General features: G+C 38.4%; 1 protein-coding gene across 16 annotated transcripts in view; it reads right to left on the bottom strand.

Moving 5' to 3' along the window:
• Positions 1-18,848, bottom strand: part of LOC120633935 (phosphatidylinositol-binding clathrin assembly protein LAP) — a 58,159-nt gene that overhangs the window by 14,078 nt on the left and 25,233 nt on the right. For 3 of the 16 annotated variants that reach the window (XM_039904346.1, XM_039904348.1, XM_039904353.1), the window contains exons 4-14: positions 15,263-15,286; positions 12,587-12,689; positions 11,453-11,620; positions 10,772-10,910; positions 9,633-9,778; positions 8,995-9,169; positions 7,497-7,562; positions 5,887-6,088; positions 2,745-2,885; positions 1,849-2,127; positions 254-365 (exon numbers count right to left, since the gene is read on the bottom strand). In XM_039904346.1, coding sequence (XP_039760280.1) covers positions 254-365; positions 1,849-2,127; positions 2,745-2,885; positions 5,887-6,088; positions 7,497-7,562; positions 8,995-9,169; positions 9,633-9,778; positions 10,772-10,910; positions 11,453-11,620; positions 12,587-12,689; positions 15,263-15,286 — 1,555 coding nt within the window. The remainder of the gene's footprint in view (positions 1-253; positions 366-1,848; positions 2,128-2,744; positions 2,886-5,886; positions 6,089-7,496; positions 7,563-8,994; positions 9,170-9,632; positions 9,779-10,771; positions 10,911-11,452; positions 11,621-12,586; positions 12,690-15,262; positions 15,287-18,848) is intronic. The other 13 variants (XM_039904358.1, XM_039904347.1, XM_039904355.1 and 10 more) reach the window with 11 other exon arrangements.

The raw sequence follows: 18,848 nt of genomic DNA, 5'->3' as shown, positions 1-18,848 counted from the left end.
TGTACAACTATTCCGACGTTATGCCACATTTATTTGTTAGGCCCTACATCTGTAAAAACTACGTCAGTGCTATTTGATCCGATTTTGTGTAACTATGTCCAATTGATTTTATATGATTTGTGCAGTTAGCTAGTATTCTCGTTGAAGATATACTAACATAATGTATTGTAATAGAAATTATGAGTTTTTCAGAAATTAAATAAGTTATATCAGCACTTGTAAGTAGTCATTCAGAATAGTGTGAATTACTTACTTTTGAGCGGAAGCTGTTTTGTTTATGGTGAGATTGTTGGCGAGCTGGGCCAGCGAAGAGTCGAGGTCACCTGTGAGCACCTTGCCCGGCTGTTGTTGTTGTGTTTGTTGTCCTGCAACATTGTTGACACTGCTTTGTTGATTGCGATTGTTGTAAAATATCTCATATCATAATTTTCTATGCTATTTCGTTTTATGAATGTAGCCAAGTAAAACATAAAAAAACTGCGTGGAATGAGTGATTGGAGATAACTGTTGTGTTTCTTGCCTCGGTATTGTTGTTGTGTTTCCAAGATTGTTGGCACTGTTGTTGATGATTGTTGTCAATGTTCATCTACACGGATTGATTGATGATGAATAATGTAGCGCAATCGCAGCTGACGTTGTTACTATTCTAAGCTGTGCGGTTTATTTTATGACGGTAGCAAAAATGAGGAAGATGTTTTCACATACGTTTGGTATACCTACAGTAATGCGAAAGCATTTGCAGGGATGCAATGATTTCGAAAACATTTTGTATTGAGAACCTAAGACTGGATTGACTAAGGAATGTAATCTTTTTTTTTTCTGTAGAGATGACAACATTGTTAAAATACAAAACAAAAAAAAAAACAACAACATCAATTAAAAACAAAACACGATAAGTCAGCTGAAAAAATGTTAATAATACTTAGGTACATAAAAACTACGTAATTTACTATTCACATGTATTTAAATATTTACAGGTATTAATGGAATTGTTAATGCGGTGTCAAAACGCGGTGCAACGTCTATGCTATGCTAAAAAAATAAACGCTAAAGCGCGTGCCCTGAAAGAAAAGAACGAAAGCTTACTGTTCATAAGCCACATCGTACCAATTTTATGTTTCAGGATTAAAATGTTTCGTTTTACTCTAAAGGTCACAACGATGGAATTTGTTTTGTGTAATTTCATATGCTCGTTTAAAAGAAGCGTTATCAATCTCAAGGAAACGTTACGACTTACGACAATTAAGGCCCGGTTGCATAAACAGTTTTGACTTTAAACACGTGCGTCAAAAAGTTGCGCTGACGTTAAAGAGTGATCTTTAAATTCGTATTCCTTATAATACATATGCAACATATTTTAACTTAAAACTAACCAAGACGTATGAGTTATTTATTAGCTATTGTTTTATGGAAATAAATTGTGTGAAAATATATCAATTCTAAATCGCATAACAACTATTTATTACATACGCATACAATTAACTTTCTTTGCTTGTCAAACTTGACAAATATTTTAAACCTTTTTAATTTGAACAGCGTTGCGTTGCAGAAACTTAAAACAATATTATTATAACATTAATTGCAGTCTCCGTCAAAGAGTTCCCACATAAATCTTGCATGTTCTAAAAATAAACCCATCTGCTAATTTTTAATGAATTTATGACAACGAATGGTTTGTAACAACCGGGTCTTAACCAGTGCCACTAAAAATATTAACGTCTAAAATTGCCGTAAAATCTCCAACCTGACAACAAAACGAAAAAAAAAGAAACGAGTAAATCAACAAAACATAAAACTGGCAAAATAAATATATACAAACAACCAAACATTCCGTAACATATATCGAACCCATGGCAGCCATCGGCATCATCGGTTGCCTTGCTGGGGAGCCAAACATCATCGGCTGCGACATCGGCATGTTCATGACGTCACCGAACGGCATTGGCTGCGGCTGTTGGGTAATCGGCTGGGGCTGTTTAGCTGGTGACCCGCCAAGTGACATTCGCATGACATCCTCAAGGTCATCGAAGGCGGATTTGGGTTGGACGTTTGGAGGCGGAGGTCGGGCCGGGGATGCGGTTATTGGTTGGGTCGGATCCCCCATACCCATGAATGGGTTCGCGGCAGCTTGCACAATAATCATCAATTAAGTATAGACACAGTTAATTCAGTACATTGTTACAGAAGGATTTAATACTATATTTACTAAATATACAATTTTCCCAACACCATAGAGAAGGATGTGAATTGAGAATTTGTTGGGGGTTGCCACGTGCGCATTTTAACTAATACGTGTCGGCTTCATCAAGATATCATTATAATTTATGTTTTCTTAGTAATTTAAAAATTGGTTGTCTGTAATTTTACATGCTAACGTGCGTCCGAGTTGGAGAAAGATAGATGCGTCACAAGCCGAACGCATAGGCCGATTGTGCCTCTCTATCGCTTGCACGCTCGACTCAAGCGGAACGTGACAATGCGTCATGCTTTTTCGTGTAGCTGGCGTTTATCGCTCTATAAGACTTTATCAAATTCATACACATATATTACATGTGATTTCGGCCATCACAATAAGAGCTAAGACGCCAATAACAAAAACGAATTGATTAAATACTCCCTATATTATATATATGTAAGGTTACTTTTTTAAGGTATTTAAGGGATACTATTTATAATATTTAAGGTTACATTATTCTTGACACACGTGACAACCCCAAAGCGATCTACAATAGAAAGCGCCTCACCTGCGGTGTCATTGTTACTGAAAACGTTAGTGAAGTTAGCCTCGGACACGAACGTGTTGGGCTGCGGCGCGGACGGCGCGGCCGGGAACGCGGCAAAGCCGTTGCTCTGCCACGCGGGTGACGCAGTGGTGGCGGGCGCCGCTAGAAACGTGCCCGCAAGTCATTACCTATCTCCAGAGACTCCTTGAATGGGGCTCACTAAAGTAACAACTAACGCTTCAGTCTTTCCTTTTAGGGGTACCGGTGACATTTACGGTGTTATGTGCGTCTTTAAAGGTGAAGGAAAACATTGTGAGGAAATCTGTATTCTTGAAAGTCCTCAAATTCTCAAGGGCGTGTGAAGTCTCCCAATCCGCATTTGGTCAGCGTGATGGACTACGGCCTAAGCACTTCTCATTCTGAGACCCGTGCCGTGTAGCGGGCCGGTGTCGGGTTAACGATGATGATATCAACTAGACCGTCCGTTATCCGTTACTCTTTGCACTGCCCGCTAAGTGTGATTTTAAATCGGTAGGTTTTTCAAATCAAAGATTACAAATGGTTACAGAAATGGAATTCCGCAATCTGTATAAGCTGATAAGGGTCTAGCGTTAATGTTTAAATATTTTAATTAGTCAAGGGGTGGAGCTAAAACCGGCATTTATTTATTCTGTCGCGAATTATTCTACTATAAGTTTAGCCCTTGACTGCAATCTGACCACGTGATAAATGATGCGGTCTAAGATGGTAGCGGGGTAACCGGTTCGAGAGTATGGCAGTTATATTGAACCCACACCCCAAATTGGTTTCTACGCGATATTGTACCGGAGCTAAATCGCTTAGCAACCCATCTAAGCTACAAACGACAGTGAAGATGCCCTGAAATCGGCCGTCGTCAGCTGGATCGCGGCTAGACCTTTGCTGTGCCACGCGGACAATTCAATTTTTACCACACCATAACTCACGAGAGTGGGCTTTGTTCAAAGTTGGTATTCCGCAATCTGTTTGTACTGTAAAAGGTATTTCATGAATTAACGTTTGAGTACGTCATTAATTAGACAGGGAAATAGCCACAAACGATTGACAATGTATTAACTAGAACAAACAACTTGACTTGAACCATTGTTATTTTTACAGTATCATTAACAAATTTTGCATAAATAATGTTACGTTAACCAATACACTTATAAAAAGAATCTACGAGTGGTTTAAATTAATCTACGAGTATAAAATTCCATACAAGACATTATACCGGAGTAATATTATTATTAGTTTTTTAGTTACACAAGGTTTAGTGTAGTTTTAATTTACTGTTTCGATGAAACCCGAAGATTATTTCCAATAGTTTGTGTAGACTAAGACATCTGAAGGAATTGTCCGGGCGTGATTTGAAACGTGGACATTTTTTATTTTAGTACATTAATATCCCACGAGTTGATCACACGTTACTAGACGTTTTACAAATAATAAGACAACAAGTCAGTTTTCAGTACGCGCGCGTTAATCTCGACTGTAATGTGCGTACAACATTCATCCTTAAGCAGATTGTGCGTATTATACAGTGTTGAAGTGCGGTATTAAGTATTAAGTAGCGATCTCAAGCGATTTGGAAATCTGTACAAAACCTTTCCGCGTAAAAATAGTGCCATCTTTCTCACATTTACCATACAAAGAGATGATATTTCTATTAGATAATTGTTTTAATATTGCCGTGTGGAGTCGACAGATCAGAATACAGTTATCACCACTCCGACTCTTCCCGAGGGTGTCGTAAGTGGCGGCCAAGGGAATATAACGGAAAGCGGGCAGTAGCGAATTCTGTGCTACTACTACAATGTGGACGTAGTATTAGACTATCACTAGTCTATTGAGAGTAAGAACAACTTTTTGAAGCGGTAAATTCATATTGTACGTAGGTTACGTATGCGTTCACGCAAATCTTTTCCAAGTAAATGTGCACGGAATTAAGATCGCTAAAGTCGATGCTTCCAGAATATTATAGCCATTTTACAGTAAGAGTGGCTAAGTGAACTAGGAAACGAATATGACATCCTGATTTCGTCATAGTAAGGATTAGAACTCCCTAAAACTGCAAATTTACAAGTGTCACGGACGATTTGAGTGTCAAGTTTATTAAACTTATTTTAGGAGCTTTGTACAATAAGTACCCGTACGATTTGCACGCTTGCGATTATGGAGTCGTTTTCGAATATCGATACAAATGCTAGCCTACTATGCTAGTATTATGCAACTAAAACGAGTTAATTGAGGCAAATCTCGCGATGGAAACTGAACGCGACTTACAGCAATTCGCTCTCTCGCTTAGTCTCTTAAACTGACGCGACTGCCCGAGTTATTTTCTGGGTTCCTCAATAGAGCTAATGCCTCTTAATTTTGAAAGTTTAATTTTTATAAAAATGATCATTAGCTTCAAGTAAGACATTTTTTATCAAAAGAAGTTAAACAGCCGAAATCATAATAAAATTCCGGCAGCGCGGGAGTCAGTGGCCCGTTTTAATAGAGAGAGTCAATCACGCCATTTTGAACACTTCCATACGAGTAATATGACACAATCCGAGCAAGTGATTTTCGTCTCGTACGCCGCAACCCGTTCTACCACAGAACAGCGAGACACCGTGAGCGGTGGCAACCTTATGTGGTTGATATTCCATCAACACGCAAGAAACGTTTTTTATCCACGTTTCTGATACGTGCCGCTAAGATGTGGAACGCCCTCCCGGCAACTGTATTTTCTGCCACGTATAATTTGAGTACCCTCAAGGCTAGAGTGAATAGGCTTTTTCTAGGCAAGCGTGCTCCAACCTAGACCTCATCATTGCTTTCTAACGGGCATGATTGTCGTCAAGCGCTGGCCTATCGTAAATAAAAAAAAAAAAACAAATCGCCTCAGTTCGAAGACAATGCTAATCTTCTGCCAATAGCGCTGCGTGATAACAGTATGTACAATTATGAGCTTTAAAACAAGGCAAATAAGTTCCAGTTTACACAAACGTTACATCATTTCGACACGAGAACGGCTCCTTGATTGCAAGCGTACAAATTGTGTGGTACATAACCGAAATATTGGAAATAATTTACACTATCTTCCACACGTGTATAGTAAACAATTTTACAAAGAAACTCTGTATGTACACACGCTTACCTCCAAACATGTCCGCGAAAGGGTTGCCCAAAGACAACAGATCGTCGGAAGCCTTGCTCGTGTTAGTGTTGGTCGCATCCGACGGCGTTGGTCCGAAGAGGTCCACGATAGATTGGTTCTGATTTTGAGGCTGGCCTGCCGGGGGTCCGGTTGACAGGAATGGGTTGTTTGCAGCCGAATTCGTTGGAGATTGTACCTTATTCTGTGTGAGAGAAAAGTGGTTTTTTCATTGGCTATTTTGAGTTCTAAAAGCGCCACCCATGTACAATCTTTACATCTTTATCACCAGAGTAACTGCTTAAAAAATATATAAATCATAATTTATATAATTCAAGTAGGCCTAGTTTATAAGCACTTTTGTAACGTCAAGTCAGTCTCTATGTAGTGACTACCACTGGTTCGGAATTCAATACAGAAGAGCCGGCAAGAAACTCAGCAGATTGGTTATTTTCCCATATCATTTTATAGTTTAAGAATCGTAAATGGATTTGGTTCAAGTTTGTATATTGTCAGGCCGAAACACTTTATGTTCAGAAAAATGGAATATGAATACCAGGTATTCAGGTACTCATTTTTATACCTGAATACTTTGTATTCTCATTATATACAAAAAAAAAAATAGATTTAAGGTCAAAAACCTAGTAAGTATCCTTTTCGAATGGTCCAGTAATGATTAGTCTTGCTTCGATAGTCCCGTCATAACCGAACTGTTCCATTCGATAATAAAATTAAGTTTATTTTTAGGTAAACTTAATTTTTAGTTATAGTTTGCTGCAGCTTTGCTGGGTTCTACCAGGAACCCTGGATGGTTTAGATTCACAAATCAGCCCGAAAGATAGCGCTGCGGTCCGCCAATGTTTATATAAAACTTATCTGTGGAAACCTGTTATTAGTTTTAAGGCAACCAATTTGTTAATTATTTAGTATTTACAACTGTTGGTTCTCCAATTAAAGAAAAATCAATAAATAATAAGCCCCTTTGAAGGCTTATGTTCAGCGTATAAATTTTATTTTATTTGAACAGACAGCGGGCAGCAGCGTCCTCTATGCTACTACTACAATCTGCAATCACCAAGCCGCCTGCCGTGGTGATTATGGGAAAACCCTCCCGTTGGGAGAAGCCTGTGGTCCAGCAGAGAACTGGAACAGGCCATTGACAAGACATATTTACAGTCAAGCACGATATATTTCGAGTTCCTTAAAAGGTTAAAAGCGTTAATTGACTGATATCCTTTGTACAAACATACACAAAGCATCCCCAAATGGTAATGGTACATACTACATACATATATGGCACAGTACGCTACTGTGCGAGTGAGACATGTATACATTTAAAAGCATGAGAGACAGAGATGGTTATGACGATACATTCGAAATAGCCCGAACATATACATCTTCATGGACAACCTATAGATAATGGAAAACACCTCGTGCGCGATTCCGACTCGCACTTGACCGTTTATTTTTGTGATACTATGTAAAGAAGCTTGTAAAGTATGATGCAAGGAGGTGTAATATCATTTTAATACCGAATCCCAAAGCTACATTTCCTTTCGACCAACATAATGAGAATTTACAAAGCGTATTCCCGATATTGAGGGTAGTCTTACGAATCGCTCCGATATATCCGAGATGTCTTCTTCGCCGGTGATCCCGTCGCCTTGATATAAGTGAACCTGCGGACGAGCTTTGCTATATAACGATAGATGAGATATCCTGAGCTGATGACGTATGGGAACTGCATCATTGTCTTCACCGAAGGACTCTCACAGCTGGAGCTGGTCTTTGAGCCGGTAATGCACGTTTGCACTAAACCTAGGAATCGCCTTATCGATGCTGAGAGACTGGGTTGATTCTTAGATTAAAAAACCTTTCACAAACTCTTATGAATGTTTCTCAGTGTCTGGGTGTTTATCTGTACATTTTAAGTATTTAGGTATATTGTTCCTAAAAATATTCATCAGTAATTTTAGTACCCATAACAAAAACTACGCTAACTTTGGGGCTAGGTGGCGATGTGTGTCGTAGTATATTTATTTTTTATGTGATGTATAACAACGTAAGGTGCCGTCTAAAGCTACGACACAATTCCGATTCGGTAGAACGTTAAAATTAGGGGACTCGTAAACTGACACTTGACGGATAAAAAAGAATATAAATTCGGTTTCTTTCAATAATTTAAAATCCAAACAAAAAAATTTAAATATGAAAATACAAACACAAAATACCACACCTCGTGGCAAGAATCATAGACAAGTTAGATTATATGAGTTTGTCTGGTGAAAATCGATTGGCGAAAGTATGTGTAGGTATTTTCTTTGATTGGGTGTACTTTGGCATTTCCTAGTCCGTCGTTAATGAAAACGGGCATAAATTACGTTTACTTGAACTGGCACTGATTCTGTGAACATTAGCTTGAGACGCTGTACGCTTCACTAGCTATCGCTGGATCATTTCTCTTGACCTGTAGTTTCCAGAATTCATCATCATCGTCATGTAAACCAATGGACTTCCACTACTGGACATAGGTCTTTTGTAGGGGTTCCAAATACCACGGTCTTGTGCCGCGTGGGTCCAACGGCTCCCTCGACTCGCTGGATGTCATCCGTCTACCAACGCTGCGTTTACCGGTGCAAGGTCCCCATTCCAGCACCTTGGAACCCCAACATCTATCGGTCTTTTGAGCTATGTGCCCACCCCTTCTTCAGCTTCGCTACTCTTTGAGCTCTGACCTCTGACCCTGAGCTTAATTAGATGAACATTAAAACTATTTAATTCAGGATTTTTTATTTTCCTAAATTATATATGTCAAAAATATGTCAAAAAGTTGGAACACCGTTTTAATCTGTAAGAATCCGTCATAACCCGCTGGAAATCCCGGTGCTGTGGTAACCGTGAGGATTTCCGCACGAGAAAAAAGGGACTTGCAGAGAGGAGAACAGGTTAGAGACGGAAACACTGATCGACCTTAGCTCTAAAGATAAAAAGAAAGGAATTTCCACACCAGCAAAAAGGTACTTGTACAGTGGAGAAAAGGTTAAGAGACGGCAACACTGATCGACCTTAGCTCGTAAAGTTATAGAAAAGAGAAGTTGAGAAGAAGTTTACCTTGTACTGGTTCATAGCGGCCTCCTCCTCCGCGAGCACCTGCTGTTTCAGCGAGTCGTCTATGAACAGATTGCCGTTGGTCTGCGAGTCGAGGCGCGTGGACGCGGCCGCGTTGCCGAACGAGGACGACGTGGAAGATAGAGCGCCCATCACGCTCGCTACGTTCTTCTGTGCGCTGGAAATCAACATAACACCTTATAACTACAGAATTAAGAACATCATCAGAATTCTCATTCTGCCATTATTGCATGCAGCGCCCTGTGATCAAAAACAGAGAAGTAGTCCCGAGCACGTCTCACTTCACACCCGCAGAATATTGCTAGCTCACAAACTTTTTAGGGTCAACGTTTGAAACATTAGAGGTAAAATAATAACTGTCACCTGTTAAATTAATTATGTGACTAATCGCATGTTCGAGTAACACTACCGAGGTTTAGTGGTTTTTGATGCTTCCATTTTTGTCGGATGCGAGATGTTTCTTAATCGAAATCACATTACAACCCATTGAATAATGGATTTTAGTACAAAACTACAACCCTTAGCCTAATAAAAGTAATGACCTACTTTATTAACTTTAGATCAATTCTTTTAATGAGGCATCGTTAAACGAGTGATGAAAAAATGATTAATTCTCTTACCTAGCAGTCTGTGTGGGAGTATTGGCAGCGGATCCTTTCTTGCCTTCCAGACTAGCGAGATGACCTTCAAGGGCGTCCAGAAGACTGCTCGGCGCTTTAGTCAAGTCTGGTATGTCTCCTTTGTCTATCCCTACGTTTTCTGCTACCTAGAATAGAATTTAGTTAATTAGTTAGTATGTTACGTTATGAAAATTGAGCTTATTTTGCTATACTCCGCGAAAAGCTGAAGAATCTGTACGCCAAACAGACTGACTCTGACTTTTCCGGTCCAATCAACTATAATAGTACCGTTTCCGAGGGCTGAAACAATATATGTTAGGAAAATGACGACCTTTGATGCTTTTTGGCTAACAATAAATTCAAGGGAAAGTAGAAGGTACCAGAGCACGCGGAAGATCATCGATGAGATGGCCGGACCAAGTGAAGGCCACAATCGAGGCTCCTCTACATGAATGCGCAAGAAAGGCAACCGTTAGAGAAGAGTGGCGAAGTATTGTCAAGCGAGCCACAACACCCAGATGACGACCACGACCAGTCTGTCAAGACTGTAACGACTAAGAAGGAATATCTTTAACTAGAAAAAATGGAATAGTAGTTGTAGAGCTTTTTGTGACAGAGCTCGTCCGAGAACGTACTGTCGCTTTCTTATTTCTGCGGCTGAGCATTGTTGCAATGCTGTGTTCCGGTCTCAAGGACGTGGTATCCGGTGTATTACAGGCGAGGCTTAACACCTACGCCTCAAATTCATGGGCACATGGCGGCATGTTGCATGATGTGCTCTTTGCATACCCTGTTGAGTGTTGCTTTGTTCATAGGCAATGGTTTTCCACCTACAATCAGGTGGACCATTCGCTTGGTCCTCTTTCGACTTATACTTATAACACTAGCAATAGAAAAAAGGTATTGTTTGAATTATTGAAATTCAACTGGCAAACCATTTTTTAGAAAATCTAAAATGTTAACTATAGCTAACTTTATGGTGTCCGTTTTTTGTGGCGGTGTGCGCGCGTAGTAAAAATTTCTCTCACTATTTTTGCCCTAACACGCCAAAAGAAGTATAACTTCGAAAGTGATAATTTATCACCTAACCTGACAGATAAAATATGGAGCAGCTTCTTACTAATAATAAAATTACAAACCTTCAGAAACTCTCCGACCCTATCCATCCTGATTAGGAATTTTTTATAGAGATCGAGAGCCTCTCGGCAGTTCTTCTTGTTCATATCGAAGTACTTTTCCAGCAGATTTATGATACCATCGTTGTAGCACGCGAATAATCTGCGAAATAAAAAAATGTTTACTAAACAAAAAGGTTTTTTTTGGGTTTTTCTGCTATGATATTCCCAATACCAGCCTGGAGCTTGCAATTAACAGGCGTCATCTACGAGTATATCTTTATCCGTAGTATAATAGCATTTGCATGCTCGCAACCGTAGTGTCGTTCTCGAGTATCGCAAAAAAGACTTAATGCTACTCGTCTTAAGAGTCCCAAATTCTGTGATCTGTCAATTATTATATTAAAATGCGACAGTGTGTTTGTTTGTCCTTATTTGCCGTCCTAACCGCTTGGTTAAGCAAGCGACTCGATTTTTGTTATAGAGTTAGAAGAAAAGACGTAAAGCTACTTTTTTTCCTAGAATAACACCAAATTCGCAAGGATAACACCCCCTTGGGAATTTTGTATCTGGTGTTGTTTGGTAGGAAAATTCGTATTTTGGCACGAAATGTCGTCCTCTTTTCACGAACTAAAATAGCAACCAAACGTTTTTCAATTTCACCTAATAAGAGGCGCAGCTAATAAAATAAATATTAAAACCCACCTGATGAGATCTCTGAATAGAAGCATGAAGCACATGTTGATGACTCCGTTGGTGAGGTCGTTGGCGGTGCAGTCGAACTCCAGCAATGCATCCAACTGAGCTTGCAGCACTGGCAGCGTCTTGAGCAGTTTCTCTGCGTTCATCATGCGGAGGGAGCCTTCCTCTTTGCTGTTTTAACAAGGTCATATTATGTAATCAAGAGAAAGGCCACTCTTGCGCAATGCGAAACGCAAACTTAGCGCTAACGATCAACTTGATTTCTGGCATTAAGTTAGTTGAAAGGACTAAACGTTTATTCCAGGAAAACAAATCATTCCCACGGGATTTGTATAAAACTTTAATAAACTGGAACGAAGAAAGTGGGCAAGAGCAATTAAATATTATATTTCGAATTGAGAACATTATCTTTAAGACTGAAGATAGAGCCAGAGCCAAACGGACTAATGTCTTAATTCTTCTCATTCTAAGAGGAGACCTGTGGCTCTGTTGGGCTGATGATGGGTTGACAATGATGATGATGTATTTAATCAATAATATTAAACGTTCAGCAGGCTTTGAAATAGATTAATATTGAGTAAATCATTGAGTTTGTGAAACAATAGCATTCGGGAGGTGGGTCTATCGAGGTGTCATATTAAACCCTCAACTCGAAATAATACTGATTTAAGATCGCCATGTTATTCAAAATGGGCATTATTTATGACCCTTTGGGAGCATTTGCTTTGTGAATGCGACGGGTTGGCTAGAAAGCGATTGGAGTTTTGGGAGTGGAACCTTTTGGGAGTGGCCTATCCGCGACAAGAGCTTTGCTGCGCCTTCAACATAAAAGCTGTTATTGTGAGTATTATTTTAGGTTGAAGAGGATTTAAGGATGGGGCGAGTACGAAAAAACCTGAAGGGTCTAATTGCATTCACCGAAGCGAACCTTACCACAAGATAGATAGAGAAGATAGCAGTAAGCTTTCTTTAAAATCAACGTAATGTGACAAATAATACCCAAATTTAAAAATACAAAACTACCCGTAATTCCCAGGAATAGTTTTGGGCACGCAAATCCGGCACTGAAGAATACGTTTCTTGCAACACGTGCTGTTACATCCAATCAGATTATAGGTTTATATTTTTTCTACTCACCCCCTCTTCACCTTGCAGAAGTCGAAGGCAACGGTCCTGTAGGAGAGCGCCTTCTCGTTCAGGTATTTGGCGTATCGCCGGATGAACGGCGACATATCATACCCTAGATAGATTAAAAAAAATGTTGATTACGACATCATGTCCAAAGTATACCTCTCAAATACATGTCAAAAATCTGGCCAGAATATATAACGAAACTTTTATGACGGAATGGTTAAGAAGTTGATTTTCCTTCCTGCGGGATCAAACTTGGAGTAATGTGCGTTATGAGCAATTATATAATATGTATTGCTTCATCTGTCTATCACTGGATGCCTACGTATTTCATTATGCATTAAAAGGCGTGTGAAATCTACGAATCCGCACTTTGTCAGCGTGGTGAACTACGGACTTAGCCCTTCTCACACTAAGAGGAGACCGTAGCCTGTAGTGACACGGTAATGGTTTGTTAATAATGATGATTTGTATTTTAACTGAGCATACCATCTTTATTACCAAAGAACTGCTTTGGCCCCTGTCCTTCGCGTTTCTTGTCCTATATCCCATCACATTCTTTAGGTAGTTGCTATTTGTTTGCTTGGAATATCTGTCTCAACAATAGGTACTTTTTCCACGCCCTTTAGGGACGTTGTCGATTAAGATAATGTGACGGAAGACAGGCATAGGTAGCAAAGCTGAGATCCGAGTCAATGGGTCGATGAGCTAGAGTAGTTTGGCCGTAAAAAAGGGATGGAGTTTAATCAAAGCAATCAGCGTGATCTCCAAGACTTTTTAGATTCTGAATTTGACCCGCTACTTTGACTGGTATTCGCATAATTCTGGCCAGAATTTCGCATGTAGCTGTGATGGTATCAACACAAAAATAATGGTTTTGGCATACATACATTTTTTAATTTGTTTTCACACAATCAGTATCGGATAATGTGAAAGGTATACATGCTAAGTTAAAAGATGGAATGTTTGAAGAAAAATATACCAAAAATGCATCTCAAAAACGCTACAAAAGCGTGAAAAACAATACAATTTGAACAAAAAAAACTCCGTGCAATGACATACAAATATACAACTCAACATATCGTGCGTGCATTTTTATCACAAGGTATACTTAAAGTGCATTGGTGATCCTAACGACCTATATAAAGTCAGACAAGGTTGTTTGGTAATTCCAACTAGATACTATGAGTCAATGGACAACTATCTGGTTTTATGCGGTAAATATATTTAATTGATATCATTGGATTGATTAATAACAACAATGTAATATGAAAACGACACTGTCTTAAGAAAGTTTCTTTATTACTGGTGACCAGTTTTAAAATAAACTACTAGTTTCCGAGACCCAATTTTTTTTTGTGATATTGCAGTCTAACCTGTTAGAAGGTATGGTGGTTCTATTAAATCTATAATCCCCTAATCGGTTTCTACACAATAAATGAAGGAATTTGACATTTTATTCAATTCAATTTTAGGCCTACGCAAACCCTCAAACATCGTACGAACGGAGGTTCAATAAAATTGGGATCTTATATTGTACCGATGTACCATAATCAACAATGGATACATTTTTAAATTTAATATTTGGTGATAATGATAGCAAAAATATCTAACCCCATTCCATAACATCGGTTTTCCGTGTGATTGAATAACCAAGAAATGATATCGCAAGCACATATATGCCTATAAATAAAATAAATATAATTTATCGTATGACATTATGTTTTACGACAAAAAAACTACACAGATACAATTTTATATAAACAAGCGTGTTTCGAAAAATGGGAATGTCTATTTTCATTTTGATGGAATAAACAAGAACATAATTGCCTAAAAATAAAATAAACATAACTTTGCACACTTTTGAGAGTTGAAATCACGTAGATTTTCGTCGCATTATGCCAGTGCTTATAAGATTTGCAAGCTCGCAATCGTATGTTAGTTTACGAGTATCGAAACACTATTATGTCAAAACAAAATGGACCAAATTTTATCTATTTTAGAGTTGCTAATTCTGTATTTTTTTTATTTTACCGACACATTTGGTGTAAAATGTAGACGAATTTGAAATTTAAACCAAAGTATTTGATTTCCATTTCACTCTGACGTCATAGAGTATCGATAGTCGAAACTTCGACCGATTATAGCCCGATAAGAAGGCTACAGATTAGTTTCGAAATCTGTTGGTGGTTCTAAATTTTTAGCTTGACTAGGTACAGAACGAAACAAGGTTCACACTACGACGAGAATCAACGTGACAGCAGCCGTTAATGTATATCGTTCGAATACATTTCACTTAGGACAATTTAAACTTTAAAGTCAATTTATCACATCACAAAAACAGATCCTTGCGCGTCCTGGCGCTTCTTCATCCCAAAAGATAAGCTTAGCTAACAATTTGGGCACCTTGGATATGGTTGGTAAACCATAGGGTGGTGTATTCTTTGTCAATATTTTTTTACAAGGCTTTTCCCAATTTTTTATACAAACATTAACGTCATATATTTAATTTCCCATTTAATTCTTACGTAATGGAATCCATGAGAAAAGAAACGAAACAATTCAGTGCAAAACTAAACAAATAATTGCATTTTTGCACCCACATCCACAAGCGTGTCCTGCAAACAATACGAGCACATGTCACAAAAAGCCGGCAATATCGTAACGTCTCTATAAACTCACCAATCCGGGCCCCCGCAGCGCCTTCTCGTTTGCGATAGGAAATAATTTATAGTTAGAAAATAATGTACAAATAGTAGTACAAAAGAAGATTATATAATTGGACATTTGACTTGTTCAAAAAAACCGCGTTCACAGTAGCGCACAAGTTTCCGACCAATCACAGGCGAGATCTATTTAAGAAATGTTGTGACTGGTCGCAAACGGTGTATAGGTTTACTAGACCCCCCATTTATTTCGATACCAACTAAGCTGAACAGTTTGTTTGTTTGTTCAAATACGCTTAAATTATATATAATACTTTTTTTGCGTTTTCGCTTACAATCCACTTATTGAGGAAAGCTTTTGGGCTTCGAGCCATAAGAGAAGCAGGCGAGCGATTCGACACCGTAGGTCGTTCAATGAAAGTTCGTATGGGGGCATTACTATCTGAAATTGTACGGGGATGAAGTCTTGTAATTTTACACGGCGGCAAAAATAAATTTTCCCATAATATTAATTTTTTTAAAACCTCTTCACCCAAGAACCGACTGACTAGTTTAGTGAAATAATTCGAATCAAATGCCCAATTGAAATGTTTAACACTTACATAACTTAATGTAAAAAAGAACAGTGTAAGTATTGAAGTTAAACGTGACAGCAGCGTTACGTTCTTAGCTTAGAGGTTTGAATATTTTAGCACGGATCTTGGCTATTTTCCGCAATTTTAATTTTTGTCCAAAATAGCGGGCACCAGTAATACTTATATTACTCAACAGTCATCAATACACTGGAGGTTTATATACATAAAAGACAATATTTTAGGTGACAGGTTTCCAAAGATTTCGTCATATAATAATTATTTGTATTGATGCCAGCTATTAATAAATACATGCATCATCTTGGGTCGCCATATTGTAAAAAACGGATATGAGAACGGACGACGCAGTATGCAAGCCTAAATATTCAAAACACTTCGTTCGCCCAAAGTCAAAGTACAATTATTTCTTTACGGAGATGACTTAATCATGTTTAGTCGTTCATACAAAATTACAGATGAACGCTAACGCTCATGTGACGTTTGCTTCATTGATAACTAAAACTAAGGGCACAGGAACCAGAAAATACAGTGCCATGCAATTTTGATACTTGATTAATTGTTTGCAATAGTGAAATTACATTGGTGTGTGTGTGCTTAACATTCATTGATTTTTATTGTTTTTTTTTTTGTGTTCTAGTCATTTGGCAGCTGTGGTTCAGATATAGGTGAGAGATGACATTAAAAGAATCCAATCAAGCTTTCCAATTTATCAACACTACGTGTAAATCTTAGGATCTCGAAATATGATTATAATTTTTTGGCCTTTTACATTAACATTAAAAATGCTATGCTATATTTTAAGTTCGTCATAGCCATAACAATAAATAAAATTAATCACATCTTTCAGCTCAATTAATAACTAGTTCAATAAAAAAAAATACAAAACAATTACTAGTTTCCAGACGCATAAAAAACTGAAATCATCAGTAGATAAAATACATTGTAACGTATTATTGTAACGCGAGTACTGTAACATCGGATCCATCTGTATGAGTGGATTCAATGACTCATTAATTGCATAACGACAGTGTTGTAATATTATTTTTATACCAATTATAATCGGGTATACTCAGACTAAAGGATAACGATAGACGCTGAGCGTTTATTAATATTATTTAAATTTTCGCTGCACCGATCGCGATATACAGATTACCAAATACAAAACACCTTCCATACAAATTTCCACTAACTCAGTTATGCGTAGTTGCAGACCGAGACACAAGAGCTAGTAGAGCATAGTTTGCAGATTCTAAAAAACGAAGTATAAAAAAACTGCTAAGCTAAATTAGCTTAGCTCTTGGTCTGCAACCCGCGTTAGAGATGAAGTTGTACTGCCATCTAAATTTCTTTTAGTCTCTGTACCTATTTATATAATGATTGGTTAGTAATGCTGCAAATAAAATATTACTTGGTATATATATATATATTAAATGTTATATATTAATATTGTTATAATTATATGGCGCTTAAATTCTTCTAGAATAGATATACGAGTGATATAGCTATTAGAATTATGATAATAAGATCATGATTGCTGTAAGTTATCATATAACAACGTACATCATATAATATAACATAGTTTTTTTTGAAATTTTTAAACGTATGAGTTAGTATTAAGTATAATTATCATAGTTTTGTAGTTATGTATTATTATTTAAGTTGCGTAGCATAGTATTGACTGTTCTTTAAGATATTTGCTGTTTCTTGATGTAGAATACTTTTCATAACATTATTCATTGATAAAAGGATATTAACACGTGCGTGTACGGGGTCGGAGCGTGTCGTCGAACTGTAAGGTCGGGTCAATATCGTAATTGCCAAGGCGGGCGGGCGCCAGCCAGCGACTTGGCATAGGCTCTAGACTAGACGGGCGCAGTATATTTTCTATTAAATATGTCTCGGGTTCAAATGGTTTTATAGGATATATTTTTTTGTGTTACATAAAAACCGTTTCCCCGAGCGATATCCAAAATTCATTTATTTCAAGTAGGCCTAGTTTATAAGCACTTTTGTAACGTAAAGTCAGTCGTTTGAAGTGACGCTACCACCGGTTCGGAACGCAGATTCCACTGAGCAGAGCCGGCAAGAAACACAGCAGATTGTTCTTTTCTAACATAATTTTATAGTTCAACAATATTTAGAATTCTTCTGTTTTGTGAGAGATGAGAGCGGAGTGGCCTGCTTCCTAGCACCATATAGGTCACGGTGGTAAACCTCAAAAGACATTTCCCAACTACGCGGGAGATGTTATAGTGCACATGTGTGCGCAAACACAGGTGTACTCTCTATTCCTCCACTCTTGTAGGGGGGACGATAGCCCCGACACGATCGGAAATTGATTAGGTGCAGGACCGACAGTTTAACGTTCTCTGTGTACTACCATTTTTTTAACTCCGGGCTGATACTAACAATTTCTTGATAGAAAACCCAATTCTACTATTTATTATATACTGACAACGATCCCTTACGATATGGGCCTCATAAGAAGGCTCAGAATAACAGGCGAAGTGAGAGCAAGTTGGGAGTATCTCTACGTGATCAAATCAGGAATGAGGAGATCCGTAGAAAAACCAGAGTTACCGACAACGCTCAGCGAGTTGCAAAGCTGAAATGAAAATAGGCGGGGCACATAGCTCGCAGAACCGATGGACGTTGGGGTTCCAAGGTGCTACAATGGCGACCCCGCAAAGGTAAACGCAGCGTTGATCGGCCCTCAACGAGGTGGACAGACGACATCAAATGAGTCGCTGGGAGCCGCTGGAAACAAGCGGCACAGGACCGTGGATTTTGGAACTCTCAACAAAAGACCGATGTCCAGCAGTGGACTTCAATCGGTTGAAGTGATGATGAAGACCACGATTCCAGGACATGCTGTAGTAAATCCCAACCACTAGACCAACGAAGCAGTTTTATAGCCAGTTTATTGAGGAATGCTATAGGATATAATAATGTTAAATACAATTCCAGGCATGCCAAAGCTGCAGTTAGATTGCTGAATGCTGATAGAAT

The sequence above is a fragment of the Pararge aegeria genome, chromosome 22 (genome assembly GCF_905163445.1).
Source record: "Pararge aegeria chromosome 22, ilParAegt1.1, whole genome shotgun sequence".
NCBI classification, from domain to species: Eukaryota; Metazoa; Arthropoda; class Insecta; order Lepidoptera; family Nymphalidae; genus Pararge; species Pararge aegeria.
The sequence above is the reverse complement of the archived record's forward strand: the minus strand, read 5'-3'. Positions and strand labels throughout refer to the sequence as shown.